Source organism: Pristis pectinata, chromosome 2 (genome assembly GCF_009764475.1).
Source record: "Pristis pectinata isolate sPriPec2 chromosome 2, sPriPec2.1.pri, whole genome shotgun sequence".
Lineage (NCBI taxonomy): Eukaryota > Metazoa > Chordata > Chondrichthyes > Rhinopristiformes > Pristidae > Pristis > Pristis pectinata.
This window is the reverse complement of record NC_067406.1, coordinates 130045110-130061487: the sequence shown is the minus strand read 5'-3', so window position 1 is coordinate 130061487 and position 16378 is coordinate 130045110. Positions and strand designations below refer to the sequence as shown.

The 16378-nt window shown below is 37.6% G+C and overlaps 1 protein-coding gene across 1 annotated transcript in view; it reads right to left on the bottom strand.

Annotated features, from left to right (window-relative positions):
• stx18 (syntaxin 18) overlaps positions 1-16378 on the bottom strand; it is a 119025-nt gene that overhangs the window by 3560 nt on the left and 99087 nt on the right. The window contains exons 6-10 of the mRNA XM_052041378.1: positions 13478-13593; positions 11143-11228; positions 8389-8447; positions 3991-4060; positions 1253-1333 (exon numbers count right to left, since the gene is read on the bottom strand). Coding sequence (XP_051897338.1) covers positions 1253-1333; positions 3991-4060; positions 8389-8447; positions 11143-11228; positions 13478-13593 — 412 coding nt within the window. The remainder of the gene's footprint in view (positions 1-1252; positions 1334-3990; positions 4061-8388; positions 8448-11142; positions 11229-13477; positions 13594-16378) is intronic.

The window sequence follows — 16378 nt, the reverse complement described above, 5'->3', positions numbered from 1 at the left end:
ATGCGCCCATCAACTCCTGGTTCCCCTGCTACCCACCTAAACTAGGGGTAAATTAGGGACATCGTTATGATGTGAGAGGAACCCGAAGTATTGGCATACACGCAGTGTCACAGGAAGAATGTGCAAGCTCCACACAGACAGCACCCAAAGTCAGGATTGAACCTGGGTTACTGGAGCTGTGTGGCAGCACCTCTAATTTCTGTACCACTGTGCTGCCCTTCAAAGAAAAGCAGTGACTGAATCCAAAATTTACATTTACAATGCTCTGTGAATAATCTCCGTTATTTAGTTAGTTTACCTGGACGTGCCAAGTTAGACCAGTGGCCTTTAGCAGCCAGACAGTTCTAGATCAGAGATGTGTGAGCATCACCATCTGAACTCTGCCCGTGATTACTTTCATCTTCAAAGTATTTTATCATTTAAAGTAATAAAGAAGGAAATCAATGGAGGAAGTGGCACCGAAGAAGACCATTCAACCCTTTTTGTCTCTGTCCATACTTTGGGAAATATCCAATTAATCCCACTGCCAAGCTCTTCAGGAATTTTTTCCCCTTTCAAGTATTTATACAATTTTCTTGAGACAATTATTATGAATTGAGCTTCCAGGATCCCTTCTGTCACTGTATCCTAACAACTCACTGCATTAAAAGAATTTCCTCACATTGCCTTTGGTTCTTTTGCCAGTTACCTCAAGTAAGTGACATCTGGTTACTGACCTTGCTGTTACTCAAATTGTTTTCCTTATTTATTAAAATCCTTTGTGATTTTGAACACAAGTACTAGATCTTTACTTGAACCACTCTGCTCTGATGAGAACCCCAAATTTCTCAAGTCTCTTCACTTTACTGAACTCTTGCAAACCGAGTACCATTCTAATAATTCTTCTCTGAATTCCTTCTAACCTTGGCACCCTTCTTATAAGAAATGTCAATAATCATAACTAGTAAATTATAAAATAAATTCATTCTTTCCCCATTCTAAATCAACGAGAACTACAGCAGAATGGAAAACAAATTTCTGTGCACTTTGTGGCTGCTGCATTGTTTTGTTTTCAGGGAAACTTTAATCCGAGGAATCTTTGGAATAGAATGCAACGTAATGGCTGGGGTAAAGCTCCACAGCTCTCTCCGGATAATTTGGGGCATAATTAATAACATTCACCGTATTGTTGATTTTTTGCTTTATTGTACTGAATCATTCATCTTTCAGAGAAGCCTGAGAATAACAAATGGCTACTAACGATATTCCTTACCTCTCTTATGTCTTCATTCCCTTCCTTAACGTTTTCGGTTGTACCCACAACTAGTTCATGAATGCTGTCTATCTCTTTTTCCTGCCAAGCAAGGATAAAGAAATCTTAATGAATTATATAAACAGAAGTTGCCCATAATTTCCATTCCACAGATATGCAATGTTACTGCTTCTACCGATACAAATCCTTTCAAAACATTGCACAGATATATAACAAACATCAGGATCAGGTTTATTATGACTGACGTATGCCGTGAAATTTGTTGTTTTGCGGCAGCAGTACAGTGCAAGACATAAAATAGGTTATAAAATAAATAAATAGTGCAAAAGAGGAATACTGAGGTAGTGTTCATGGAGTGTTCAGAAATCTGATGGCAGAAGGGAAGAAGCTGTTCCTGAAACGTTGAGTGTGGGGTTTCAGGCTCGTGCACCTTCTCCCCGATGGTAGTAATGAGAAGAGGGCATGTCTCGGATGGTGAGGATCCTTAATGATGGATGCCGCTGCCATTGGGCACCACTAATAACAACTATTTGGTATGAAAGCCACATTAATGTGGGCATATTTAGTGTTCTCAAACATACAAGACATTGTTACCTATCAATGATTTTATAAACAATGCAAATTAAAATTTTCCAGTATATTTTTGTACATTAAAATCATTGCAAACAGAGCACTTCTGAACAAGCAATAAAGAACCAAGGTCTGGAGTTTCCTCTCTGTTGTACTGTTCTTGGTATAATTAAGATAAAATTGGCATAACCAGCACCAAAGGGGGAATTTAGAGAAAAATTGCATTAAACGTAACTCAAATTCCTCAAACCTTTGCTCTAGATTAAGAAATCCTTGCTATACTTCAGAGAGGCAACCAGGTACGATTTATTTAATGCTATCTAAATTGGACTACCAAAAAAAATGGTGTGTCAATACATTGCCTGTGAGAAGGCAGAGAATACTGAAATTGTTAGCAGACTCTGCCCAAAAAAATGCTCTTGCACTCAGTATGAATTAATCACCACTGGGAGTTTACACAAATTGCACTCATATGTAGACCTTTGAGGAGCCTCTAAAAATTTATGAGATTCGTTTGGAACACTATCTGAAAAGCTTTTGAATTTAATTTTTTTTCCTCTTTTTTTTAAGTAAAATACCGAACATTGCAACCCAGAATAACTGGGAAATGGTTCTAAACAATTTTTAAAATTTCTGGTTTCTTATGGGTGATGTATTACCACTCCAATTTTTTTTGTTAAATCCATCGATCAAACTGTGCTTAGTTGTAAGGATTATTTTTAAAGCACTTAAAAAAATTGTGCTTTAAAACTTTAATAAAAAACACAACGCTGGACGAACTCCACGGGTCAATCAGCGGCTGTGGAGGCAAATGGTGTAAGGGAAGATTGCCAGCATATAGCAGTATGGGGGCGGGGGGGGGGTGGTATAGAGGCTGGTAGTTGATAGGTGGAATCAGATGGGAACAGGCTAATGGGCAGATGGAACAGGTGGGAGGCGGGGTGGGACAGAGGCTGGTGGGTGATAGGTGGAGTCAGATGGGGAGGGGATGAGGACGAATGGAATCAGGCGTTTTAAAACTGCTTGATTACGCTGGATTTTGAGTTTATGTTTGCAAATGAATTTGAGCAGAAATTCGAAGACTTCAATAGAGGCATAATTTTGAGTCCAATTTGTGTCCATTTCACTGACTGGCAGAAAGGAAGAAACATTACTCCCAGTTGTTTTATAGACTTGACAAGACTTGGAGCCGACAGAACTGAAGCAAAATCCACTATGTACATTCCAAAAAATGCCACTGGTATTTTGCTTTAAATTGGATGAAGAAGCATTTTAAAGTGAGAGAAATCTAATACACAAAATACTGACATTTATCAATGACAGGCTGAAAACTGTGAAAATGGCACCTAAAATAGCAGTGAATATTAGAATAAAGATATATATATTTAAAAAGAACATTGCATGAAAAATCTTAAGAGCAACAATTTACTTCTAACTTCAAGGAAAAGAAACTTGTTTTCAGCAGCTTTCACAGAACTTACAACGTGATAGCAGCTGTATGTTGTATTCAGTTTCCAAACTTTGCTTCCACTTACTTCAATGGAACAGAATTTCAAAAGTGGAGTACAACAGACAGTTACTGCTATATTGTATGCCCATCTCAGGAAACTGAGGAAAATTTCTACCCCAAAGCATGTATGATTCACAATTTAACACAGCAATGCCTCATGCTTTATTGCTCAGTAGATCACCAGTACATTATTTACCTGTGGCATAATGTGTGGGTACATTTAATTTTTGACATTACTCCCATTTTGAATGAGACATTTATTCTGAAGAACCTCCAATCTCAGTACATGAAACGTATGGGTTAGGAAGCTGTGGGCATGCTATGTTGGCGCCGGAAGCGTGGCGACACTTGCGGGCTGCCCCCAGAACACTCTACGCAAAAAATGCATTTCACTGTGTGTTTCAATGTACATGTGACTAATAAAGAAATCTTATCTTATCTTATGAGAAATATTGTCTGTCCAATGAATGTAGCTAATAATGGACTCAAAAAACAAAATTCCAAAAGACATTTGGTTCCCAGTGAACTTTAATCACTTTTCTACAGCTTTATTTAAATGGACTGATTTAACTTGATCAACACATCCATATAAAAGAATTCATCTGTTGTGCAAAATAGGTTAGCATCACATAACAGAAGAACATGATAGTTAACTCACCTGTTGCAGCACTTTGTCCGTAAAAATTTCTTGAAGTCTGGAGATTTCAACCACTTTTCCTTCAATTTGCCTGTTTTCAAAAGATTGTGTTCCAAATAAGTAGAGTATTCTTTCAACATACAGGTCAAAGGTTTACTCATTTTCAAACGAAAGCAAATATAATAACAACTATTTGGAGCCTTTAAAAAATTTCTCAACGCTGGAGTGGAAATAATCAATCATCTGCAATGCTCACCATGAAGCTACGGATAATAGTACACCAACGCACTTTTTTAAAAATTCACTGTTCAAGATAAAGATGTCAGCTGGATTCTGGTGATCAGCCAGTTGTGCTTTTTCTGTTTTTATTTCACATTTCCAGAATTTGCTGCTTTGTTTTCCCATTAATCTCTGAACAATCAGTGTTGGAAATTGAAAACTTTCCCCATTCAGGACACACCCATGACCAGTTTAGCACGGGGATTACATGAGAGTAAAAACTCCAGCTATACTACAACATGGTATCTCGGCTCCCAATCTCAGTATTGTTTCACAATAACTACAGTATAATAACTACAGTAGTGTTTCACTTCCTTTTCCCATTTAAATTATCCTGTGGATTTTGTGAGTGCCAAATTGTGGGAAGATTTTCTTTGAGGCTAGATTATAATCAAATTTTAAAAAATGTTTCTGGGACACGGGAAATGCTGGTAAAACCACACTCAGTTCTCAGCTGCAGCTGTCCTTGATTAGAAGTGCTGCTGACTCTACCCACTGAGTGCTGTAATCTCTGAGATGATGGTCATTTCAGTGTTGTTCTTACACCTGTGACTAAACTTCAAGGCCCTTTTTCATGTGCAGTAAAACCTATGCTTGCAGAAGGTGCCACCTTTCTCCAGATAGGAAACCCCATATGGAGTAGATTTTAGAGACATGTTTCATGATTTGGACACCTCTGGCAAAACAAGCATTTACAGACTGATTTACAACCTTGGCAGTGAGCAGCTAAGTGTCTGACAGGAAGCACAAATCGGCCACACCAAGTAAAGATGACAAATTTCCTTTCTTGAAGGACATTAATGGACCAATGGGTTTTTACTGACAATTGGTAGCTTCATGGTCCCCACTGTTGCTGCTAGCTTTGTGTTTAACTACTGGAATTTAAATTTGTTAGCTACCGTAGATGAATTTGAATGAGTTTCTCTGTACAGTCCAGACCTTTGGATACTGTCAATTAATCATAGAATCAGAAAGGTATAGCACAGAAATGGGCTCTTTCGGCTCACCGTGATACCTGCCTACACTGATCCCATTTACCCGCATTAGACCACTATCCCTCTACGCCTTTCCTATCCGAGTACCTGTCCAAACGCCTCTTAAACATTGTACTTGTATCTGCCTCTACCACCTCCTCTGGCAGCTCATTCCAGATGACCACCACCCTCGGTGTGGAAAAACCTACCCCTCAGATTTCCTTTAAATTTCTCCCCTCTCACTTTAAACCTGTGCCCACAAGTTCTAGACATTCTTGCCCTGGGAAGAAGATTTGGACTATCTATCCTATCTATTCCCCTCAGCCTTCCAGTGAGAATAAACCCAACCTCTCCTTATAACTACAACACAACTCCTTACAATTCCAGGCAGCATTCTGGTGAATCTCTTCTGAATTCTCTCTATTGCTACCACATCCTTTCTGTAGTGTGGCAACCAGAACTGTATACAGTACTCTAAGTGTGGTGTAACCAATGTTTTGTATGACTGCAACATGACGTCCCAACTCTTGTACTCAAATACTTTGGCCTATGAAGGCAAGTCTAGTAAATACCTTTTTCATTATCCTATCCACCCATGTCACTACTTTCAGGCAGCTATGGACTTGCAACCTAAGGTACCTCCGTACACCAACATTCCTATGTCCTACCAGAATTTGACCTTCTTAAGTGTATTTCCTTACCCTTACCTGGATTAAGTTCTATACTGCTCCTCCCAACTTTCCAGCTGATTTATGTCCTGTGGCAACCTTCTTTGCAATCGATGACTCCACCAATCTTCGTGTTGCCTGCAAATTTACTAATCATACCCCCTACATGCTTATCCGTCATTTTTATATATACAGTATATATACCCTCTGCCTCCTATCAGCCAGCCCATTTTGGATCCAGTTTGCCAACACACTTTGGATCCTTTCTACCTTAACCTTCTGGACCAGCCTATCATTAACTTCAGCATTCCGCTACCACACTCACTACATATAAAAGACAGCTGATTTTTCATTAGATTTCTCTGGGCTGGAATCAGTCCTATGCTCCAAGTAACAAAAGAACAGAATGCTTATTACTTCACCAGATAATTTACTGATACAAAGACCTTTCGATAAGGCAAGTCCCTCCAACTGCTAGTTAATTTAATCTTAAATATTTGTCAATAATTTAATCTGAGGTTTGACTTTATTTGCTTAATTAGTTCCCAATAGCACTTGACAAACCCACAATCTTTACCATTAGAAAGTCAAAGGCCATAGGTGCAAGGGAATGTCACGTCTTGAGAGTACCCATCAAACCTTATACTATTCCAATGACCCGCAACTCCTAAGCTGACAGCACCGTGAATACACCTTCATCAGATACCTGCAGTGGTTGTGAAAGGCAACACCACCATCTCTACCATAATTAGGGACCAGAAATAAATGCCAAGTTTTCCAGTGATGCCCACATCCTGTAAATTAATAAGCAAAAATACTTCAGTCTGTTCTATAGATGTTAATAAGCCTTGTGGAAGTATGGAGTGTTCCAAGTCAACAAAGTACAGTCTGTCCAAATGGTTTTTAAATTGAGCATCTCACATTTAATGTGCTGGCAACAATGCTCCAGGACTGAAAAAAAAATGACAAACAAAGCTTCAAACCAGAACTAAATGAAAGGCCTCAGAAAAAAAATCACTTGGAAGTAGTACAAAAAAGCTGTTGGTGCTTTCGCAACGAGACTTCCAGCTCAACATACAGCACAAAACCTTTTATCCAAGATTATATTATGCCACCTCTAACCCCTGAACAGTGCTGAAATTTAAAACAGCTGTTTTTTTGTTGGGTGGAGATAAATATAATGTGAATAACTAAAACAGCTCTTTGTAAGAAGACACAAGAGAAAAAGAAAATTGGAAATGTTCTACTGGCTAACTCTAACACAAAAATAGTGGAATGAAGAAAGGGCAAAGGCCGTGAACTGCACAGATTGTGTCCCATCTACAATATCAGGAATTCCATACTCCTTATTAATTCTCCTGCGGGAGGTAACTGAGAACGTGTACTGGCTGTAGGAAGTTCCGTGAAATTTTTCCTGGAGCCTCAAGGTAATTTTGCAAAACTCCCGGTTATTACTCTAATATTGAAATAGACATTAGTCAGTCCCAGGCAATTTCATCCTGCAGGCATGTCCACAGTTTTTGCAGCACAAGATTCATTTTCTTTAGTGCAACATTTGATCTTCTAATTCGATTCATATCTGTTTAACTTTTATTCTTAATTTTCAGCAGATGTTGATCCAAATGATTATTAACGAAACTGCCAAGGAGAAGCTTCACTGTTTTTACTAGGAGAGTATCTCAAAGAATCAGAACACAGGAGAAATTCTTCTCGTCTCTTATTTTAAAACTGAACTCATTTTTTTGTCCAGTTCTTGCTGGGACCTCAATTCATAGTTGGCTAGTGCTCTCTGATGGCAGGTCTGCAGACATGGGCTTGGGGACCACCTTAAACAAGTCCCTGCACCAATATAGAACAAGATAAATGAACTTTTCCATGGTGACTTAGCTAACAAGGAACGGAGAGCTTGGATGCCAGTAGCATCAGTTGAAGGGTTGTAGGGTGGGGGTTGGTGGAGGAGGAGGAGGATGGGATGTGTGCTAAGCACCACTGGAACAGCAGTGAGAAGAGATGCGAGAAGCTCTGCCCCACTTTTTGGATGCAGGTTTGGAGATGCTGATGGAGGAGGTCAGCGTAAAACTGTCCAGCTCACACTTTCCTGTATTAAATTCCATAAGTAATCGCTTTTAGGAAAAGATGGCAAATATTAGGGAAAATAATATTTATAGAAATCCACCATACGGATACTCACCTATTGTAACATTATAGAATTAGGATAAATGGTGACATTATAAAGATGAAATATAACAAGTAAATTTCAGATAAAAAATTAAAAATAGTAAAATGTGGGCTTATGCTATGATTCAATCTCAGAAGGAAAAATAATTCCTAAAAGTAGGAATACACTCATCTGTCAGGAGACATAATATTTTCCTTCACCTGCAATAATTTTCATAAACAGTTGACAGAGTCATTAACTGTATTAAAATACACATTAGATCTCAATTGTTTTCTTTACATGCCTTTCTGTCAAGAGAGCTGCATTATTAGAACATTACCTCACTTCATCCACCAGGCTATTCATCTCACTGACAAGGCGCTGGTTTTCCTGTTCAAACTGCCAGAAATGAAGCACGGTATTAATTATCATGCAAAATATGAAACATCTGAATATTCATATCCAGACTACTCAATTCAGGTTCATTAATAATGTCTTCTGGTTACAAAGAAAACGAGAAATCAATTTGTGAGCATAAAAGCTTTGAGGGAGAAAAAATTATTTTTTGTTGTTCAAATGTTCACTACAGATGTTTGAATCTACCAAACCCTTTCAGAATACACAGTACATCAGGAAACACAAATATTTGAAGAGTCACTCTGAATCCAGAAGTCCTCACAGTAACCGATTTCTTTCTTCTCCATTCAAGTAGTTCATTTATTAGTTTGGTGTGAATACAATCTGTGCGCAATTGGGGAAAAGGCACCAGGTCCTCAAACCTGGACACATTTAGAATGTACAAAATGATCAAATTCAAGTGTACTGAGTGTTCACTTTTACTCAGAGTGTAGGAAGATGGATGGACCAAATTTCTGGAACAGTCAATCAATCTGAAACTACCAATGAGCTCTCCATTATTGACATTTTTTTAAATATCACTGCAAAATAAAAATACAGTAAAATTCTGATAATCCAGCATCCAAATGTTTGGAATTCCTGATGGCCCAGTATCTGGTTCACTCATTACTTTAGAATGTGAGCCAGGGGTCCTGGGCAAAAGTGGGGTGCATGGATGGAACTACAGGTTTAGAATCCCGATGGGGTTGGGATCCGGGCTGTGTGCTGGATGGGTGAACACCAGAGGTCAGGAACACGCACAAGTTTGCGGCCAGAGCCATGGTTAAGAGTGCTTATACATTTTCCGCTCCCTTTAAACTCACCAAGTTCACTGTAAAATTTATTATATTACAGTTATATAATATATTATATTATTGTGTAACATGTTAATAAAAGTATATTTGGGTAATAATAAGAGTAATACCCAATAGTCTGTAAAATCTGCTAGTTTGGCACTACCAAAATTCCAAGGATGCTGGATAATCAGAGTTTTGTTCAAAGGGTTTAAGAAACTGTTCGCATATCTGAAACAGAACTGATAAACCTTGTGTGTGGCATATGAAAATACTTAGTGGATCAACCTCACGTTGCATGTAAAATCAATAAATTTAAAGCAATGGAAATAAATGCTCACAACATAATAGAATGGGACTATTAAGTCTGGTCTCCTTTTGATGTTATCCAATGGTTCACACAGCAAATTCCTATGCCATGGATATAATTTTGTAGTTTAAACTGTGAATGTAAACTTTATGCAGAACTTTTCCAAAGGCAAAATTAACTTGAGCCGTTTAAAGAAATTTCCAAACAAAAAAAAACTAAAATTAGAATCCTTGGTTGAAAGGTAACACACAAATCAAATCAACCAAATCAAATTCCATCTCAATATACAAATCTTTATAATCATTTCAGTTGCCCCCATGGAACATCTCCGCTTTATGCTCCAAAATACAGAATTCTTGGATTAATTTCAAATTTGTTTTGGAAAGACTACAACTGGAGTATAAAATGGAGTTTTGGTCTTCTTATTTTAGGAATGATATACCTGCCAGGGAGGTGAGTAGGGAAGGTTTTTGTCAAACCTTCACCGCACACTGCACATTTTATGTCACTAATTCACAAATCCAAATTTAAAAGTTCCTCAAAAAAATCATTCAAGTGAAATGCAAGATCCTGTGAATATATAGTGTAGAGAAATGGTAATGAAACCATTTATTGCTTACTGAAAGATATAAAAGCAGAAAATCCAGGAAATACTGAACCAGTGATGCAAAATTAGTGGAGAGAAAAACAGAATGATATTTCCTGAGATGATTTTTTGCTTTTATTTCAGATTCCCAGCATCCGCAATATTACATTTTTGTTTTTATTGTTTTCAGGAAATCTAATATTTCACAATAGAAAAGAAAATCGAACCTCACATATTGTCATAATAATAGGTTAATGCCAATATTCAATCCCAATCAACAGCAAGAATTCAAGCATAACACAATAACTGTGTAATAGAAAAGCAAATAAATACTAGACAGAAAGGACATGGGATGGTTAAACTCCTTTGAAAGAGTGAGGACCCTGTGTTAATATTCATAGAGTCATAGAGCAATACAGCACAGATACAGGCCCTTTAGCCCAACCAGTCCATGCTGACCATGGTGCCCACCCAGCTAGTCCCAATTTCTTGCGTTCGGCCCATATCCCTCCAAGCCCCACCCCTCCACATACCTATCCAAGTGCTTCTTAAATGATGCCATTGTACCTGCCTCAACCACTTCATATGGCAATTCATTCCATATACTCAACACTATCTGCTTGAAAAAGTTGCCCCTCAGGTCCTGTTTAAATCTTTTCCCTCTCACCCTAAATCTACGCCCTCTAGTTTTGGACTCCCCTACCCTGGAGAAGAGACTGTTACCATCCACCTTATCTATGCCTCTCATAATTTTAAAGACTTCTATAAGGTCACCCCTCATTCTCCTAAGTACCAAGGAATAAAGACCTAGCCTGGCCAGCCTCTCCCTTTAACTCAGGCCTTCTAGTCCTGGCAACATCCTCGTAAATCTCCTCTGCACTCTTTCCTCAGGGTCTTTTACCGTAGCACACAAAAGTTAACTTGATACCATTTACCATAAAGAAGTTACCTGTCTTTAGGATTGGGAACCATAAAAAAGTATCAATTATGCTGAAGAACTGAACTTACCATTTGTATTTCTTCAGGTGAAAGTTCATCACCCTTTGCATCATCCCAAAGACCCAAATTATCCTCTGGCTCTGGAAAGATTTTTCCTGTGTGGAAAGAAAATACACATAAATTTAACATCAAAGTTAAAATTAGTTTAAGTAAATGATTGATGCTTTGAACAGGAAGCTGGATAATTGCATGAGGAACAAATGAGGAGGATATGTTATAATTTGAGATGACTAAACTGGAATTAGATTTGCATGCAGCAGAAATATCAGCAGAGATATGTTTAAATGGCCTGTTCCTGTGATATATGTTCCATGTTAGTCTATATAATGTATATAAGAGATCTTCCTAGGAGTGCTTCCTAAATGTTCATGTGCAAGTTTTGCTTTTTATTTTTTTTCCCCCATTATTTCTCCTTAAGTTTGTCCTGAATGGTCAACCCTTCTCTTACAATTGTGCAACCTGGTTCTGGACAGACCAAACTATTTCCTTCTAAGCACCAAGATGCAGGTTATCAGATCTTGGCGATTTATTACTTTTGTCCAATTACTTTAGACCTGTCGACCTTCACTATTTCCAGGAAGTTTTCTGTGTCTTCTGTGAGGACAGACACAAAATATTTTCTTAATTTCTTATTCTCCAGTATAATTTCTCTTGCTTCAGTATGTAAGGGACCCACATTAACTTTAGCTAATCTTTTCCTTTTTACGTACAGTATCTGTAAGAAACTCTTAAGCCTGTTTTTATTATTTTTGCCAGCTGACTCCCATATTTGACTTTCTCTTTCTTTATCAATACTTCAGTCTTCCTTTGATGAATTCAGAATTTTTTTAAATCTCCTGGATTTCTGCTATACACCTTTTCCTTTGACCTAATACTATTGTCTCTTAAAAGGCACGACTACTCCACAATTCTTGGTGAGGTTAATTGAGTTAAAGGGCAAAGTTTGCTTGTAAATGATGCATCAATATTTTAAACATTAGCCACTGCTTCCTCTTTCACTTTATTCAATCTAGCCATGAATTTAGTACCTGTTTCTTAAAGTGTGAAGGTTATCTCATCATCTTGGTCTTGGATCTATGGTTTGTTTCTCCACCAGAATTCCTGTACTAGTCTATCCTAATACTTGGTTAGATGTGATAAAGCACGATGTTATTAGAACACAAGGTTCTGAACTTGAATATTATGTATGCTTTCTTATCTAACTAGAATTAAAAAGCTATGTCACCAGTGAATCCTCATGATCGGTTGCAGTAGAACACTTGCTGGATCCTGCTGTATATTAATTGAACCATAAATCTGTAATAATACTATTAACAAGCAGATGAAGCTGAAATAATTTTTCCTTGATGGTACTTAATGCTTGGATCCCATGCCAATTTAGCTGGATAAAGAGGTGTGTTATGTTAAGTTTACCCTGGATGTGAATTACCAAACTTAAATAGAAAAAAATGCTGGGAACACTTAACAGGCAACATTTGTGGGAAGAGAAGCAGCTAATATTTCAGGTCCAAGTTTCTTCATCAGAACAGGGAAAGAGAAGGTGGATGAGGGATGGATCGAACATAGGGAAACTCTCTTACAGGGCGAGACCAAATGACTTAATGTAGCAGTTAGAAGCACATTATGCTACTTTGTCTGTGTATTGTGTTGTTAATATCAAAGTTGTGGGACATGGCCAGCAGGTGAGGTTATTCCAATAAAGAAAGGAAAACTGAGCCAAAGTGATTAATTATCAGTCCCTGGCAAAGAAATTCCATGAATTTAAGCTGGCTTTTCCTATGTAATTTAACCACAGAATGAGGTTTACTTTGTTGGCATCATCTAGATTGGATCACAAAATAGGTTTGAACATTTCCAATATTGCTAGCAATTATCCTGCTGCCTTCAAAATGATGAAAGATACTTATTTAACTAAGCAGAGTTTGCAAAACATTTCCTTTCTGTATGTCTTCCCACTGCTGAAGGTGTATACCTATCTAAATTACTGTGCAGTATGAGTATTTCTACACTCATTTTTAATCAATGTAAAAATAGATTCTACATTTTATAATAGATGGTGCCACCTTTTAATTATTCATAAAAGTGGTTGTTGGTAGCAGTGACCTTTCTAGTATATCTATTTATTATTGAATTACATAAAACAAACCTTTGCATTTAGTACATCACATATTTAGTCAATGTAAAAGTTATGATTCCATTACAATTGACTAGATTGGTTTCTTAAGCTTCCAAAATACATTGTGCCTGTTTTTAACAATGACTATTAATGAGTTTTCAGGAAAATGATAAGATGGTGTTATTACAAAACAATCACATGCAATTTAGAACATTTACTGTTACAAACCATTGCTTTCTTCTTTTAAGACTAATTCCTCTGAACTATCACACCCAGTGGGAGGAATCCCCTCTGAAGCTGAAACTGACATCTTGTTGCTATGCTGTTCAGGCTCAAGTCTTGACCTATGAGAAAGTAAATCCGTCAGAACACCATGTTACAACAAATTACATTTTCTCATCCCTACATTACCTCATGCACAAGTTCACTTAGAATTAAAGTGTCTCTGATGGTCAAAGGTAAAATAAAACTAAGACTTCTGCAATATTCTATTTAATTTAATCATATCACCCTTAATAGTCCTGTACCTCAGGGGCTTATATCACTTCTAGTTATAATGTTGTAAATAAATCATTTCATGATTAGTAATAGATGTGGTTCAGCAACAAACTACCTAAGCCACTAAGCCATCTGTGGCTCAAATTTTAATTCATGGTCTATTTTTTTTCTTCTGTTCCACTTCTGTGTTACACAACTGTATTTATTACATTATTTAGTTTTCAATACCATTGTTTGCTTCTATAGAATTATTGACATTTTTTAGTTGTTCCCAAGATCCTGTAAAAAAAATACTTATTTGCCTGGAAAACGGATCATGTACTGTCATTTCTCCCCCCCAGAATGAAGAGACATTCACAACAAAACTAATGAACCTACTGCCAGTTCTATGAAATCCACTGTTTTCTTTCTGAGCCCTTCATGTAGCTGATGTGTTAAAGCAAAGGAGCCAGAGCAACCCTAATATCTTGTAATGCATGTCTGGATTCCACATCCAGGGTTTTGAATCACACGTGACCCACAGAGGGTTCTCATATAGGTGCACCTGTAGGTGAGAGGTCTGATTCTCTGTTAAATTGGTAACCTGCCTGACCAGATTCCCATCTTTGGATGCCTGGTTAGGTAGGTACTTTTTTTAAGTAATATATTTACCCACTGCGACAGTCCTTCCCTGACACTCTCCCCAATATCCAATCACAACCCCCAGCTCCTCTCCAACCCATGGTGCTTTCCTGACCACCAATGATGCCCAACTGACATGCCTTGTCCACCAATTTCTGCCTAACCCTATCCTCCACCGATCTCCCAACACAACCCTCACTGCAACACTGACCTCATGGCCTGCTTCCAAGCTAGCAATCCCTGAGAGCCAACCCATGCCCTGATCACTCCCCACACCCCAATGAGAACCCAGACTTAGATAACTAATTTCCTTTGTGTGTTCTGTCCTGACCTACGCAGCAGTCAACAATAGTTTAGTCAAGTACACTGCTGAATTCAGTAGCAGAAAATCCCTAGACAAAACATTCGGTGCCTTTCTATACATTGTAAGATAAGATATCTTTATTAGTCACATGTACAGTGAAATGCATCTTTTGCCTAGAATATTCTGGGGGCAGCCCGCAAGTGTCACCACTCTTCCGGCGCCAACACAGCATGCCCACAACTTCCTGACCCGTCTGTCTTTGGAATGTGGAGGAAACCCACACAGACACAGGGAGAATGTACAAACTCCTTACAGACAGTGGTCGGAATTGAACCTGGGTCACTGGCGCTGTAATAGCGTTACGCTAACCGCTACACTACCGCGCCTGCCCTGTACGAGCACTATTTCATATCTCCTTGCTTGATTATGCAATCATCTTGCTTGTCCGAATATACTGATTCAGTTTTCTATACCAATGTTGCTTATATGGAATTAATATTTAGATGGAAACGAACTTCAATTCTGCTATGACTTTAAAATGTTATATTCATAATTACCAAAACCTCAAAAGAAATACTGGTGGTGAAGTTTCTTATATGTACTAAACTCATTAAAAATAAAAATATAAAATGAAGCAGAAATAATTAACACAATTTCTCTTTTTTTAAACTATCCAGGTGGCAAAAGACACAAAAACCTGAACAAAAGCAAGATAGCAATTTTACAATAATTACAAAAGCTTACAGAGCATTAACACCACTAATTATTTGTTCAAGAAACAGACACAATCATGTAATAGTATTTCATTCTAATTTGCAATATGGATCCAATCAGAAAGGAACACTCAGGGATACAATTACAATAGTTATATTGACAATGAAATAGGCCCAGCTGTCAAAAGTATCAAGCTACTATAAATCCAATTGCAGAATAATTTATTAACAATACAAGCTGACAAATTTATCTCAATGGCAAATTTACACAAAATTGCCACAAAATATTCTAATTAAGTTTGTGTTAATTTTTCAACCCATTCCATTAAGAGGATATATTTGAAGTGCTTAAAAGAGTAAAATGGTTTCAGAGGGTAATTAGCAAATGAAATTTTATTTATAAATGTAACAGCAGCAGTGGTCTAAATTTAGGATTTGCACTGGAAGCATAATGGGAACACAGTTGGAAGAGTTACAACATTTAACATGAAGTTTGATAAATGTGAACAAGAAAACAGTGGGTGCTTAAGATTATAACAAAATTAAATGTTGGGTTCATAATTTTAGGTGTGATAATATTAGGGAAACGCGTATTCATGGAATAATGAAAAATAAATAGGAAGGCTAAAAATTAAGGTATATGGAAAATGAAGCAGTTTCTAGAAACACGTACTTGGGAATTTTAATCTGCTTGGTAGTTTGCACTTGTTACAACAGGGAAGTGTATTTTCTGATGCTGTTGCACACTGTATTCTGGAAGTACTTTTGGTTAAGCCATTGTTTAGTTGACATCAGACTCTTGAAACATTGTCTTCCTGGCAAACTTCCCAACAGAACAGCATCTTGGTGTGTATGCTTTATCAGCTTGAGTGAAGGAAGTCAATGACAATGCCAATCTGTTTGAGCATGTGGCTGACATGGTTGAATATTTGGCAGTGCGTAAGCTGCGAGATGTGATGAGAGGTTTGCAGCAGTGCTATATGTGCAAGTGTG